Genomic DNA, 14,333 nt, shown 5'->3' on the forward strand with positions numbered 1-14,333 from the left:
AAGTGTTTTATTACAGGTGCATCTCAATAAATTAGAACGCCATGGAAAAGTTCATTTATTTCAGTAATTCAACTCAAACTGTGAAACTTGTGTATTAAATAAATTAAATGCACACAGACTGCATCTCTTAATTGTGATGATTTTGGCTCACCTTTAACAACAACCCACCAATTCACCATCTGAACATCTCAACAAATTAGAATATGATAACATGAAATCAACATGAAACACCTGCAAAGGCTTCCAGAGCCTTCAAAACGGTCTCTCAGTGTGGTTCACTAGGCTACACAATCATGGGGAAGATTGCTGATCTTACAGTTATCCAGAAGACAATCATTGACATCCTTCACAAGGAGGGTAAGCCACAAAGAAAAACGAAGCTTCACAGAGTGCTTTATCCAAGCATGTTAACAGAAAGTTGACTGGAAGGAAAAAGTGTGGAAGAAATTATCCACAACCAACCGAGAGAACCACAGATTATGAGGATTGTCAAGCAAAATCGATTCAAGAATTTGAGTGAACTTCACAAGGAATGGACTGAGGTAGGGGTCAAGGCATCAAGAGCCTCCACACACAGACGTGTCAAGAGATTTACTGAAGCACAGACAACGTCAGAGGCTGGGCTAAGGAGAAGAAGATCTGGACTGTTGTCCAGTGGTCCAAAGTCCTCTTTTCAGATGAGAGCAAGTTTTGTATTTCATTTGGAAACCAAGGTCCACAGTTTCCACAGTCTGTGATGATTTGGGGAGCAATGTCATCTGCTGGCATTGGTCCATTGTGTTTTTTGAAAACCAAAGTCACTGAAACCATTTAACAAGAAATTGCGGAGCACTTCATGCTTCCGTGTGCTGACCAGCTTTTTTGAAGATGCTTATTTCATTTTTCAGCAGGATTTGGCACCTGCCCACACTGACAAAAGCACCAAAAGTTGGTTAAATGTTCACCTCCATGACACGCCGAATTGAGGCAGTAATTAAAGCAAAAGAAGCCTCTAGCAAGTACTGAGTACATGTACAGTAAATTAACATACTTTCCAGAAGGCCAACAATTCACTAAAGAATTTATTTATTGGTTTTATGAAGTATTCGAATTTGTGGAGTGAATTGGTGGGTTTTTGTTAAATGTGAGCAAAATCATCACAATTAAAAGAACCAAAGACTTAAACTACTTCAGTCTGTGTGCATTTAATTTATGTAATACACAAGTTTCACAATTTGAGTTGAATTACTGAAATAAAAAATGTTGGTGTGTTGAATACTTATTTCTCTGTGCGGGTAAATATATATATTTACACACACATGATAGGTTAAAATTGATAGCCTGAATGCACTGTAAGTCGCTTTGGATAAAAGCGTCTGCTAAATGCATAAATTAAATTAAATTAAATTAAATTAAATTAAATATATATATATATATATATATAAAATTTAATAATTATGCAAGTAAATGTATCTTGATTTAAGATTGTTTATACATTTGGAAAACAAGACAGAAATATTGAGGAATTATGAGTGTAAGTATAAATGAACATCACAGTAAAGTAGTGAAATAAAGTGAATAAACCCATGTGTAATATCTTTATCTTTAATGAAACCAATCCCCAAAATAAACTGCAGTAATCCATCATGAACATCAAAACTGGAATTCACATGAAGAAATAACCAATGTTTTTAAGAAAAAGGTATTCATGTTACAGTTTTGTAGATAAATTATAGCTCCCACAACTATACCAAATATCATCACACCACTCAATTTACAGTAAATGTCAAAACACAGTTTGTAAGAATAAAAAAATACCATAGAGATTTAAAAAATGAGTGATAATCAAAATAAAACCCTCCAAGAAGCTAAAAACAAGCACTTAACAGCCTCTTAAACCAATGCGCTTTTCAAAGACATAATTATTTTTATACTGTATATTAACTGTATATTCTATACCATCACCCCATAACTCACACAGAAAAACAACAACGACAACAACAAAAAAAAAAAAACTTTGGGATGATTTATAAGTTTTTCTAATGGGGTCCAAAAAATGTCCCCCCAAGGTCAAACATATCAGGTTTTGCTATCCCTGTGAAGACATTTGGTTCCCGTAATCAAGGGTTTACCATAAACTTCTATTTCTTCTCTAAATGATTCCTCTTCTCTCACTTGTTTCCTAATCTAAGCTAATAAAATTGTATATAACATATATTGTTGGCTTTTTGACAAATTCCTTTTGTTCCTCTTTTGTAAGATGCATTAATGGAAATGGAAGAAAATAAATTCCTGAATTCACCAGGCATGAAATCACACAAAATGTCAGTATGTGATTTTTTTTCTTGATTGAAGGCCACGTCAGAGATTCAAAGGAATTCTTCGCTGTGAAATGAGAGTCAAGAGTTAAATATAAATCATAGTAATTTGTAAAAAATCCAGCTGTTTTTACAAACCTAGTTCTTGCTTTAAGCTTCCAGTGGACCAAGTCTTGAAATTTGTCATCAAATTTTTTTTCCAGCTGAAAGACAGAAAGAAAATTTGTTTATTTCAGTTAACTTGTCCAGCTATTTGCACAAAGCTGTTTTAGATTGTTTTATTATTATTATTACTTTTAATTAGCATTCAAGATAAAAACGTAATATATACATATATAGTTACATTTTAATGCAGGTCTTTGTAATCAGTAAAAAAGAGAAATAACAATTTATGAAATCTAAATGTTAGTCACTTTGTCTTTTTTAATTGTCATCTTTATTTCTCGTGTGCATTTATTCTATAATAATTCTGTTACTGTAAAGTTGGAACAAGCTTGATGTAGTCTTTGAACATTTCTTCACCTTTTCAAACAGCTCTTTCCGAGTTTTAGTTTCATCACAATAACGTGTGGTTTGAGAGGAACACAACATTGTGAGGACCAGTGTCCTCTTCTCAGGCTCTGGAAACAAAGAAAGACGTTAAAATGCTCATTCTACTAACATGTTAGAATGAACAGCATAATCATGTAGTGCAATAGAAGTAAACAAAGCCGAATATTTGCTTCATTAGCAACAAAATGTCATCTCTTTACCTGTGTTTGTAGTAGTAGTGGCTGGATCACTCAGATTTCCAGCCAAGACCATGACATTAAACATATATTTTGTTCCTGGTCTTAAATTAGGAATTGTGATATTTGTCTCAGTTGTAGCTGTTTCATTAGTTTCATCCCAGAACGAAGTGTTATATTTCACTATATATTGAAGCAAGGCACCCTCGGACTCAGCTGGAGCTTTCCAGCTTAGCTGTATGCTATTTTTGTTAGCGGTGGCCTTTAGGTCACGAGGTTTAGCAGGCCCTGTGAATTAATTTGTGAGATGTTATACAGCTGAACTTGAAAGATGATGAAGACAGTGATTTAAACTACTGGAAAAATGATCTGAAAAATAGTGATGGCAATGTATTGATTACTCACGGGTGTAATCTGATTTATTAGCAGCAGAACTTCTAAGGTCACCATTAAGAGTGACAACTGAAACAGTGTAAAACACTCCTGCCTTCAGATTCCTGAACGTGTAAAACTTGTCTGTAGTAGTATATGACTGATTATACTTTGCATCAGCACTTGTAATTGTCACTTCAAATTTTTCATAATTCCCATTTATTTCCCAGGTGGCATTCATTTCTTTAAGGGAAGGTATTAAAGTGAGGTCCACAGATTTTGGGCCTGTATGGAGAGGAGTCAAGTCACCTTTATTTATATAGTGCTTTTAACAATACAGATTGTGTCAAAGCAATTTTACAGTATTAAATAGTAACATAGTGTGTCAATAATGCAAAATGACAATTGTAAACACTCAAAGGAGAGGAGAGAGCATGAGCTTGTCAGAACTTAGGAAATGCTACATATTTTGTTTTCCATTATGGAAAAAAACTTCCATAACTGTTTGACTTTTAATTTACATTCAGCTTTATCTAATACGTTAAGCTTACAGTCGATTACAAATGGTCAATTAGAATTAACAGTACATGCATGATACATGAAAGAATGTAATAACTGAACATGAGACTCACGTGTGTATGCTACGATTCCAATCATTTCTCCTGACAGAGTGTTGCTCTTTGTTAGCGCTGCCACACACAGACAAAACATGCTGCCGTCTGATTTATTAGCCTTTTTGATAAATGTTTCTGTTCCATCCACTGTTTCGCAGTCTGTAATACTGAAAGTTGTTGTATTACTGCTGTTTGTGATGTTGTTGTTTGCTGTATTGCTGCTGTCTGATGCGATGTTGCAGTAAGTACACTCGAAGCGGTTATTGACTTCTTTAAGACAATAGCGGTAACCTGAATGACTGCCAGTAGGAGGATCCCAAAAGACCATTATGACTGTACTGTCATTGTCTGCTGATCTTAGGTTCCTGACAGTTGAAGGCTCTGAAAAGTAAATACCAAAAAAAGCAGTCAGTCAAACAAAAACGTAGTTTTATCCAAAGTTAGCCTTGTATTTATGGGTATGCTTGTTACTTTGAAAATAGCCACACACACACACACACCTTGTTTCCTGTCAATATATACTGTCCTATCCTGATTAAAAAAAGAAAATAAAATCTTTAAAAAAAAAAAAAAAAAAATGGCAAAGAACAAAACAAAACAAAACAAAAAAATACTGGAAATAACCTAAAAATAAAAGCTAATTTATCAATAAAGCTATACTAAAACTCAAATTAAAACAAAGAAATGTCTCAGTGTCTGGTCTGTGTTTCCCTGGGTGTCCACTAGTGGTCTCACTTCCCCATAGTCACCCCACTGCAGGCACTACATTTCCCACAAGCCTTTGTCCCATTCATCACTGCTAATTGCACACCTGTTAATTGCACTCAGCTGTCTCCACTTTTATCGTTTGCACCTGTCTATTTAAACCGGTCTATTTTTCTTGTTTCTTGTTTTGGACTGATTTTGTGGTTATGACCTCTTGCCTGTTTTTTGGATTTTGATTTTGGATACCCCATTAAAATACTGCGCTTGGATCTCTCGTTTCCTGTGTGCATTCGTTACAAGAAATTATGCTTTATTTGGAAATGTTTAGAGCTTTGGGTGGATATAATCAAAAATGAAACTTTCTGCACTTACTGGTGTAATCAGAAACGTTGCTCGGCACACCTCCAATCGTCTCATTCACTACAGCTTTAACTGTAAATTCATACTCTGTTCCTGGAATAAGATTGGTAATAGTGCACTCTTCATTATCACACTTGTGATCTTTAGTGTTCGATGCATTTGTGAATGTTACTGAGTAGAAGTCATGGTTTCCATCTGGTTTACTCCACTTGAGGTTGGCGCTAACATTTGTCACACTCACCACAATCAGATTTTGCACACCAGAGGGCACTAAAAAGGGACAGCATGGGTCATTTTGATCATTATTCGTGTTGAAATCATGTTGCACACAATGAAGTCAAATCCGAGTCTACTTACAAGTGTAGAAGGAGATATTCTGTGGATTGAGATCCCTGTCACATTTCACAGGAAACACCTGAACTTTGTACAGAGTTCCTGCTGTCAGAGTGTCTATGTTCTGAAAGAGTTTAGTCTGGTTAAATGTCTGGGTTTTGTTCCCAGTGACCTCCACTCTGTAGTGACTGATGTTCTTAGCTCCGGGTCCCTCAGACCAGCTCACTTTGCCTGTGCTTGTGGTCACGCTGGAAATGTTTATCTGGCCAAAAAAGCGCTCTATGGACAGATAGATGCAAAGACGAACATTAGCAGAAACTTACAAGTTATTTACACTCTTAAAAATAAAATTTCAAAAATGAGATTTGATTTTGGGTTCCTCAAAGAACCATTCAGTGAAGAAGTTCTTAATAGAACAATTTCTGTAGAACATTTTTAATTATCTAAAGAACATTTTCAGTCTTAAAAATGAAAATTTCCCCATAAAGAACCATTTTGGGTTCCCTAAATAACCTTTCAGTAAACAGTTCCTAAACAAACCAATTTTATAAGAGGGAGGAGTGTTTTATTAAACTAAAGAACCTAAAAGAACTGATCTTAAGATTTTATAAAAAGTTATTGATGCTAAGATGCTTTCGTGCAGGTTTGTTTTATGTACTTAATCTAATTTAAATCAGAAACTGTTTATGCTCCATGTGTGCAGCATGTTTGTTTGGATCGTGATTAAAATGCAGTGGTTGACTGTAATTGTAGAGAAAATAAATCTTGTCAATGTACTAATATTTTTATTCTTTCTTGTCTATTCAATAATAATAATAATAATAATAATAATTACCAGAATGTGCCAATAAAAAAAATGTACATGAAATCAGACATGTAAAATCAATATCGGTATGTCCCTAAATTTAAGAATGTTTGAAATAAAGAAATTAAAACATGAATATAAGTATTGTTTTTTTTTTATTCATTTGTTATTTTTATTTAATACTAATGTACTTAATACTCAATACTTTGTAATTTAAATTTTTTTTGTGTGTAATACTTTTGTTTATATTTTATGTATAATTTGTTTTATGTCATAAAGCTGTTATTCAAAAATGTCTTAAAGGTCCCGTTCTTCGTGATCCCATGTTTCAAACTTCAGTTAGTGTGTAATGTTGTTGTTAGAGTAAAAATTATATCTGTAAAATCCTAAAGCTCAAAGTTCAGTGCCAAGCGAGATATTTTAGTTAACATAATTCGCCTACATTTAACGACCAGTTTGGGCTACATCTCTCTACTTCCCTACTTGAAGCATATCATTATTTCTGATTTATATTTTTGTTAAACATTATTTGTTTGATTTTTGGTAATGCCTTGAAAACTTTCTTTTGGAACCTTTCTTTTTAAGTTTGTCAGAGTACTAACAATATAAATCTAACAATACGATGCTGTGCTCTAAAACAAAGGTCTTATACCTTCATAACAGATGAAAGGTAGTTTTCTGTTGCAGTCTTCTTCCTTCCACATGCCGAAGCTGAGCAGGACCACACAAGCATCCTCGATGTACTCTTCAGGATCTGGCTCAGGTTCAAAGATGCAGTTGCTGGTGGTGCTGCTCTCAGTTGTTGTGCCATTTGTTGCAGCATTAAAGGTGGTGCTTAATGTTGTGACTTTAGGGGTGGTGCTGTATGTTGTAGTCTCAGGGGTAGCAATTGTTGTTCTATTGCAAATAGTCATGGCACTTTCAAGATCATCACATGACATATTTAGGCAATAAAGCATTTCTGACAGTATGGGGCATGTATCACTTTCTTTGTTTGTTTGAAATGTTGAGGATACCGAAGCAGAAGTGACTGTGGAGGTTTGTGTTGAGGTCATTGGGGTCGATTTTTGGGTAGTAATTAGGGTGCTCAGTGGACTTTGTGTAGTTGAGGAACATATAGGAATTAGTTTCTTTTCTTTGTTTGGAACAGGATGACCAGGGTACCAATTCTGATATCTAACAGGATCCCCATTGGACCATTTGGCCCATGGGAAGGAGCCATTGTAACTCTTGCGTAGTCCAACCCAGGAGTCGAAAGAGGGGTCCTGGACAATGAGGTGGACGTTTCTGCTGGTGATGGTCGTCAGTTCTTTGAAACAGGATTGACAGTGAAGTCTGCCCTCGTCCCATGTGGCATTGTATGACTGAGGAAAGTACTGCTCCTCTGCCCAAATGACTGAGCCTGAATGTGATCATTTGAGAAACAAGTTGTAGTAATTAAAATAATTAAAAATAATACTTCTCTTAAAGTGCTCATATGATCCAATTAAAAATGTTCCTTTCTCTTTGAAGTGTTACAAGCTCTTGTTGCATAAGAAAGATCTGTAAAGTCTTTATAAGTCTAAAGTCTCAAATCCAAAGAGAAATTCTTTATAAAAGTTAAGAGTCAACAACACCCTCCTAAAACGGCTCATTCTAACATGCCCCCACATGTCTACATCACGATTTGGGAAGATTTGCATAAAGCAGCCCAAATGTTCATGCAAAGACAGAAGGTGTAACTTTAACTCTCGCTGTTGCAGTCGATGCCATGTTGTGGAGTCACTGTGTGTTTTTTTTTTTTGTAAAAGCGAAACTACTTTGTTTGGCCTTCCAAACGAGGACTCAACTAGAAATCAGTAGTTAACTTGTATTTACAACACTGTTTCAGAACAATTAAATCCAAATATTCAGATGTTTGCTGCACATTTTACGGCAGACAAGGACTGTTTCCTGAACCAGTAGCCTACAATGTGCCAAAGGCTGTTTCTATAAAGTGGAGCAATTCCAACTTTGCAAGGACAGTCTGGCACTTCTGACTCACAGTCTGTAAGTACGTTTTCAAATTTAAAGAACTTACCAATGATGATTTAAATGCAAGTTTTGAGCATTGTAGAGTAGCGCTTGTTGTTTGTCGTTTCTCTGATCACAAATACAGACATGGTTTTATGTTTACGCAGCACGATATGCGATGCAGAGTGTAAAAAGAGAGTATAAGTAATTATATACCCACTGGATGCAACAAATGCCTAATGGGTTTTATTGGTTTTGTGTACTCGGGCGGGGACACAGGGCATCACAGTATGGTAAGGGGTGTAACATTTACATCACGCGCTTGAGGCAGCCAGTCACAATGCACTGGATAGCTGGCCAATCAGAGCACACCTCGCTTTTCAGAACAATAAGCTTTGTAAAAATCGATGGGTTTCAGACTGGTGGGGCATAGAGGATCAAGCGCGGGACCGAGTGCGGCGCGGGACAATATTCGATGTGGGTGAATGCGGACGCGGGCGGTTTATTTGGGGGACTCCCGCAAAGTGGAAATATCTAACAAAATAAAATAACTAGAAACAAATAAACTTTTATTTATAATAAAATAAGATAAAATAGACTTTGCGGAATGGGTGGATGCTGATGATACCATAGACAGCGACGTGTAATTCGATTCCAAAATAGCAAGATATTTAAAGGTAAAGTTGGATGGATTAGAAACACACAGACCGGATGATGTCCTCCAGTGGTGGAAAAGATGAATTTCCAAGATTAAGCAAAGTAACAAGCTATGTACTTTGCATTCCAGCTAGCGCACCATCGGAGAGGGCTTTCAGTATTTGCGGTTCCATACTGGAGCAGAGACGGATTAAACTGAACAGTGAACGACATGCTATTCCTGCATGGGCACATTAAGTAGTCATACAGTTTTTTTAGTCAATTCATTTTATTTTTATTGATATATATATATTTAGCTAAATATTTAAAATTGGTCTATTTTGTTATTGAGGAATAAGGATATTTTTTGTTAAATGTTTGAAGGAATTGCTCAGGTCCCATAAGCTACTTTTCCTTTGAACACAAAATAAATCCAGCTTTATTATTATATAATTTATTGGGCTATATAGCCTAATTATTATAAGTATATATATTTTTTATTTACATTACTTATTTTTTACTATATTTCTATGTTCTAAGTTCCTTGTTCATGTTCATCCATTTAATTAAATGCAAATAAAACGAAACATTTGTTTATTTTCCATTTATTTTTTAAATTTATATTCAACAGTGAAAAAAATAACAGAGTAGCAGGCAGAATATGCAATGTATTTTTTTTTTGTAAATCTACTATACGTTTACCCGCGGGATTTTGCGGGCGGGAGCGAGACGGAACTTGATTGTTTGCGGGCGGGAGCGGGAGAAAATAACATATATTTTTGCGGGAGCAGGCGGAAGCGAGACAAAATCTTGCGGGAGCGGGATGGAAAAATCCCTCCTGCGCAGGTCGTAAGTAATGTAAATATATTTTTTATTTACATTACTTATTTTTTACTGTATTTCTATGTTCTAAGTTCCTTGTTCATGTTCATCCATTTAATTTAATGCAAATAAAACGAAACATTCGTTTATTTTGCGTTTATTTTTTACATTTATATTCAACAGTGAAAAAAATAACAGAGTAGCAGGCAGAATATGCAATTGAATTTTAAAAAAAATCTACTATACGCTTACCCGCGGGTTTTTGCGGGCGGGAGCGAGACGGAACTTGATTGTTTGCGAGCGGGAGCGGGAGAAAATAACATATATTTTTGCGGGAGCGGGACAAAATCTTGCGGGAGCGGGACGGAAAAATCCCTTCCGCGCAGGTCTATAGTTCAGTGCCTTGATGGAAGAGAGCTCTGTTCATTCACTCCCTCCCACCTACAATTCCTGCCAGCACCGAGACTCAAACCAGTGACCTTCTGGTAACTAGTCCGGCTCTCTAACCATTAGGCCACAGCTGCCCATTGCATTGCATCAAATGCACAAAATATTGTTTTTTTTTATGCATCAGTCATATGACATTAAACGTTCTGGTGCTCCTGATGCAAGATGGTGCCGATGCTGATGGCCTCCGTGACATGCTCTACAGTTGTTTTGCAGATTACCCAATATATTATTTCGACTATTCTGATGTTTTGCTGGACAAAGTAGTTGGCAGAGCAGCTGCGCTGATCATGCACTTCAGGACGCACAGATGGGGGAAAGTGCAAATTTCAAGCATTGTTGCCTAGCATCCATCTGGTGAACCTCCGCTCTCTACACAACAATACGGACAAACTCCTTTTGCTATCACAGACAAATAAGGATTTCTCACACTCAGCTGCTCTATGTTTGATGAAAACTTGGCTAAACAATGCCATTCCAGACAGTGTGCTCCATCTGACGGGCTTTCAGCTGTTCAGAGTGGACCGCAACGTAGTATCAACAGGGAAATCGCATGGCGGCGGGACATGCTTATACATCAGCAAAATGTGGTTTACAGATGTAACAGTCTTAAAGAAGATGTGCTGTTCAGATCTAGAAGTGCTCTTCATTAACTGCAAGCTGTTCTATTCGCTGTGGGCAGAGATGTATAAAGTACTAGAGACCCATACTTGAGTAAAAGTACAAGTGCTCTATCAAAAAAGTGACTTGAGTAGAAGTTGAAATGCTCTTTAAGCACCACACTTAAGTAGAAGTACTAAAGTATTCAACATTTTTTGTACTTAAGTATTGCAAGTAGTCTATTTTAAAATTTACTACTCAAGTACTGAAAGTAAAAGTAGAAGTATTGTGTTATGTAGCTATTAAAGAAAATAGTCAAAAGTTTGAACATATTGATTTTACTATTTCAAATGATTAACCTGAAGGACAATCACAATTCCTTTGACTGTAACTACTTGTAAACAAAAAACGGTTAATAGGGTTAGCCCAATTTGCAAAATTATGTCATTAATAACTTACCCTCAAGTTGTTTCAAACCCTTAAGACATCAGAGGGTCATTTAGAATTTTTTTAAGCATCGAAAATACATTTTGGTCCAGAAAGAGCAAAAACTACGACTTTATTCAGCATTGTCTTCTCTTCCGTGTCTGTTGTAAGACAGTTCAAAACAAAGCAGTTTGTGATATCCGGTTTACGAACGAATCCTTCGATGTAACCGGATCTTTTTGAAACAGTTCACCAAATCGAACTGAATCGTTTTAAACAGTTCGCGTCTCCAATATGCATTAATCCACAGATGAATTAAGCTGTTAACTTGTTTAATGTGTCTGACACTCCCTCAGAGTTAAAACAAACCAATATCCCGGAGTAATTCATTTACTCAAACAGTACACTGACTGAACTGATGTGAAGAGAGAACTGAAGATGAACACCGAGCCGAGTCAGATAATGACTCGTTCACGAGTCAAGAACTGTTTCTGTCAGACGCGTCCGATTCGTGAACCGAGGAGCTGATGATACTGCACTACCGACACACAGAGCGTCTGAACCGAACTGATTCTTTTGGTGATTGATTCTGAACTGATTCTGTGCTAATGTTATGTGCCCAGGTGCAGTCAACGCCAATGACGCCATTTCGTCGAGCGAAAAAGAATCAGTGAACTGTTTTCTTCAACTGGTTTATTGAATCGAACTGTCAGAAAGAACTAACGTTACTGGTCATCCGCGAACCGATGCAACCGGTTCTTGACTCGTGAACGAGTCATTATCTGGCTCGGCTCGGTGTTCATTTCTCTCTTCACAGCAGTTCAGTCAGCACACGCAGTCTCGCTTGATTCGCTCAATGATGTGCCAGCTTCATCAAACCTGCCATCTACAGTTCTGGCAGTGGTTTGTAATGGAATGATTCGTAACATTATTATAATTGTAACGAGTAACGATGCAGCACATAAAAAATATATCGGAGTAAAAGTATTAAACTCAGCGAAAATATGTACCGAAGTGAAAGTGGAAGTAGGAGAAAAAAATAATACTCTAGTAAAGTACAGATACCGCCTTTTAGTACTTAAGTGCAGTAGTGAAGTAGTTCTACTTCGTTACTATACATCTCTGGCTGTGGGAGTTTCACTTTTTATTTCTCGTGAGTGTTTACATTCCTCTGCAAGCACACATGAGCCTGGCTTTACAGAAACTCGCTGAAAAACCTTCTGGAAAAATTTAGTATCTCAGTACCTGGAAATACTAAGATTTGCATAACCAAGCCTAAATGATGAGCAATATTCCATATATTTGCATTGATTTTACAGTAACTTTCCTATTTTAAACGTTCATATTTTATATTCCTGGTATAAATACACTACCAGCAAAAAGTTTGAAAATGATTAAGATTTGTTAATGTTTTTGAAAATCTCTTCTGCATTTATTTGGTCCACGAATACTGTAAAACTGTAATAATGTGAAATATTAATATTGATTTGAAGTAGATGATTTCTATTGTAGTATATTTTAAAAAATAGTTTATTTCTGTGACCAAAGCTGAATTTTCAGCATCATTACTCCACTCTTCAGTGTCATATGATCTTCAGAAATCATTCTAATATGCTTATTCGCTGCTCAAGAAACATTATGATTAATCTCAATGTTGAAAATTATTGTGCTGCTTTATATTTTTGTGGAAACCATGATAATGTTTTTTCAGGACTCTTTGATTAATCAAAAGTTTAAAAGAACAGCATGTACTGATCCATCTTCATTCATCCTTGCTAAATAGAAGGATTCTTTTTTCTCTTTTTTGAATGGTAGTGTATAACTGTTTCCACAAAAGTATGAAGCATATAAACCTCTGTCAGGTTTACAGACTTACCCAGGAGAAGCGGCAGCCACAGTGTATTCATCTCACATCTGCTGCTTGTTGATTCGCTGGTTGTCGATCTTAGGTCCGGTCGAGAACTTTTGGATGAATAAAAAACATCATCAATTAACAACAGGGAAAGAACCAGAAAGACAAACTAGACTCTTCAGATAAATCAACTGAAATACTCACTGCACACAATACTCTCCTGTCCACTGATGCTCCTGATCTGATCCTGAGCTCTACAGTCTGACCTCTAACAACAACTTATTCACAGAGTGACTTTGCATAAAAATTCCTAAACATTCCCAGTTGAGCCTGCAATTGCAAATAACTGGAGTTTGATGCTTCATTTGGACTCTTGAATTTGAGATTTGGTTACTGTAACAGCCCTGAAAGACAGCGGAGACCAGGACAACTAGATGAGCCCCAGATACAGATCCCCTGTAAAGACCTCGTCTCAGAGGAGCACCAGGACAAGACCACAGGAAACAGATGATTCTTCTGCACAATCTGACTTTGCTGCAGCCTGGAATTGAACTACTGGTTTTGTCTGGTCAGAGGAGAACTGAATCCGGGTGCAGTGACCCTCTGATCTGGATACAGACTGGATCTGGTGTCTACGGTGACCTCGGAATAAGAGAGAAACAGACTAATATTAGCGTAAATGACATTTTTCTAATGATGTAGCAAGTACATAGGGTGTTATGGGATTTGTTTACCTAATTAATGCAGCCTAAAAATCCTTTAATGGATTTGGATATTAGAAACATATTAGTGTGTTATGTGCAACCCAGGTTAAAGAGATGGGTCTTTAATCTAGATTTAAACTGCAAGAGTGTGTCTGGCTTCCGAACAATGTTAGGTAGGGTTGGCTATTCCAGAGTTTATATGAGCTAAATAGAAAAAAGGATCTGCCGCCCATCAATCAGCGTATGAATCTCAACAATGGTGACCATCAAAAAAAAAAGCATGCATTGACCACAATGCATGCTGACTCCCAGCATGCATTGTGGCATGAATAAATCATGCATCTGAATTTTCCTGTTATTGTCATAAACTTTTTTGTTTTGTTTTATGATGTCCAGAAATTATCTGTTTTCTGAATATTTTGTTGATTGTCGCAATTGTTGAGTGTCCAAATGTGCACCTAGTTTAAAACTCTTGCAAAAAAAAAAAAAAAATCACAGACAGATCATTTCTGTATTAATACTTTAGGTGATGTTTCTGTCATATTAGTGTCTTAAAGGGTTAGTTCACCCAGCACAAATATTTATCTTACAAAAATGGATTGGATTCACTACAGGGGGCCTTTATTTAATTCCCTGGAGC

The 14,333-nt window shown here is 36.4% G+C and overlaps 2 protein-coding genes across 2 annotated transcripts in view; both read right to left on the reverse strand.

The window, feature by feature from the left end:
* Positions 1-14,333, reverse strand: part of LOC127946084 (receptor-type tyrosine-protein phosphatase eta-like) — a 31,494-nt gene that overhangs the window by 1,932 nt on the left and 15,229 nt on the right. Inside the window, exons 8-9 of the mRNA XM_052542399.1 lie at positions 3,050-3,313; positions 2,820-2,917 (exon numbers count right to left, since the gene is read on the reverse strand). Coding sequence (XP_052398359.1) covers positions 2,820-2,917; positions 3,050-3,313 — 362 coding nt within the window. The remainder of the gene's footprint in view (positions 1-2,819; positions 2,918-3,049; positions 3,314-14,333) is intronic.
* LOC127946234 (receptor-type tyrosine-protein phosphatase eta-like) lies at positions 3,321-13,231 on the reverse strand. Its single transcript, XM_052542668.1, has 6 exons — positions 13,014-13,231; positions 6,867-7,616; positions 5,434-5,688; positions 5,089-5,346; positions 4,030-4,392; positions 3,321-3,682 (listed from the first exon to the last, which is right to left on the reverse strand). Exons 1-6 carry the CDS (start codon positions 13,042-13,044, stop codon positions 3,423-3,425), a joined length of 1,917 nt encoding a protein of 638 aa, XP_052398628.1. The 5' UTR covers positions 13,045-13,231; the 3' UTR covers positions 3,321-3,422.

The sequence above is a fragment of the Carassius gibelio genome, chromosome A24 (assembly GCF_023724105.1).
Source record: "Carassius gibelio isolate Cgi1373 ecotype wild population from Czech Republic chromosome A24, carGib1.2-hapl.c, whole genome shotgun sequence".
Classification (NCBI taxonomy): Eukaryota; Metazoa; Chordata; class Actinopteri; order Cypriniformes; family Cyprinidae; genus Carassius; species Carassius gibelio.

Bases quoted from the DNA above. Each gene is read 5' to 3' on its own strand.
- LOC127946234 (XM_052542668.1), bottom strand. From the start codon at position 13,044: ATGAATACACTGTGGCTGCCGCTTCTCCTGG. The intron at 4,393-5,088 runs GTAAGTGCAGAA...TTTACTTTTCAG, and splicing joins CAACGTTTCTGATTACACCA to AGCCTTCAACTGTCAGGAAC. The intron at 3,683-4,029 runs GTGAGTCTCATG...CTCTCCATACAG, and splicing joins TGGAATCGTAGCATACACAC to GCCCAAAATCTGTGGACCTC.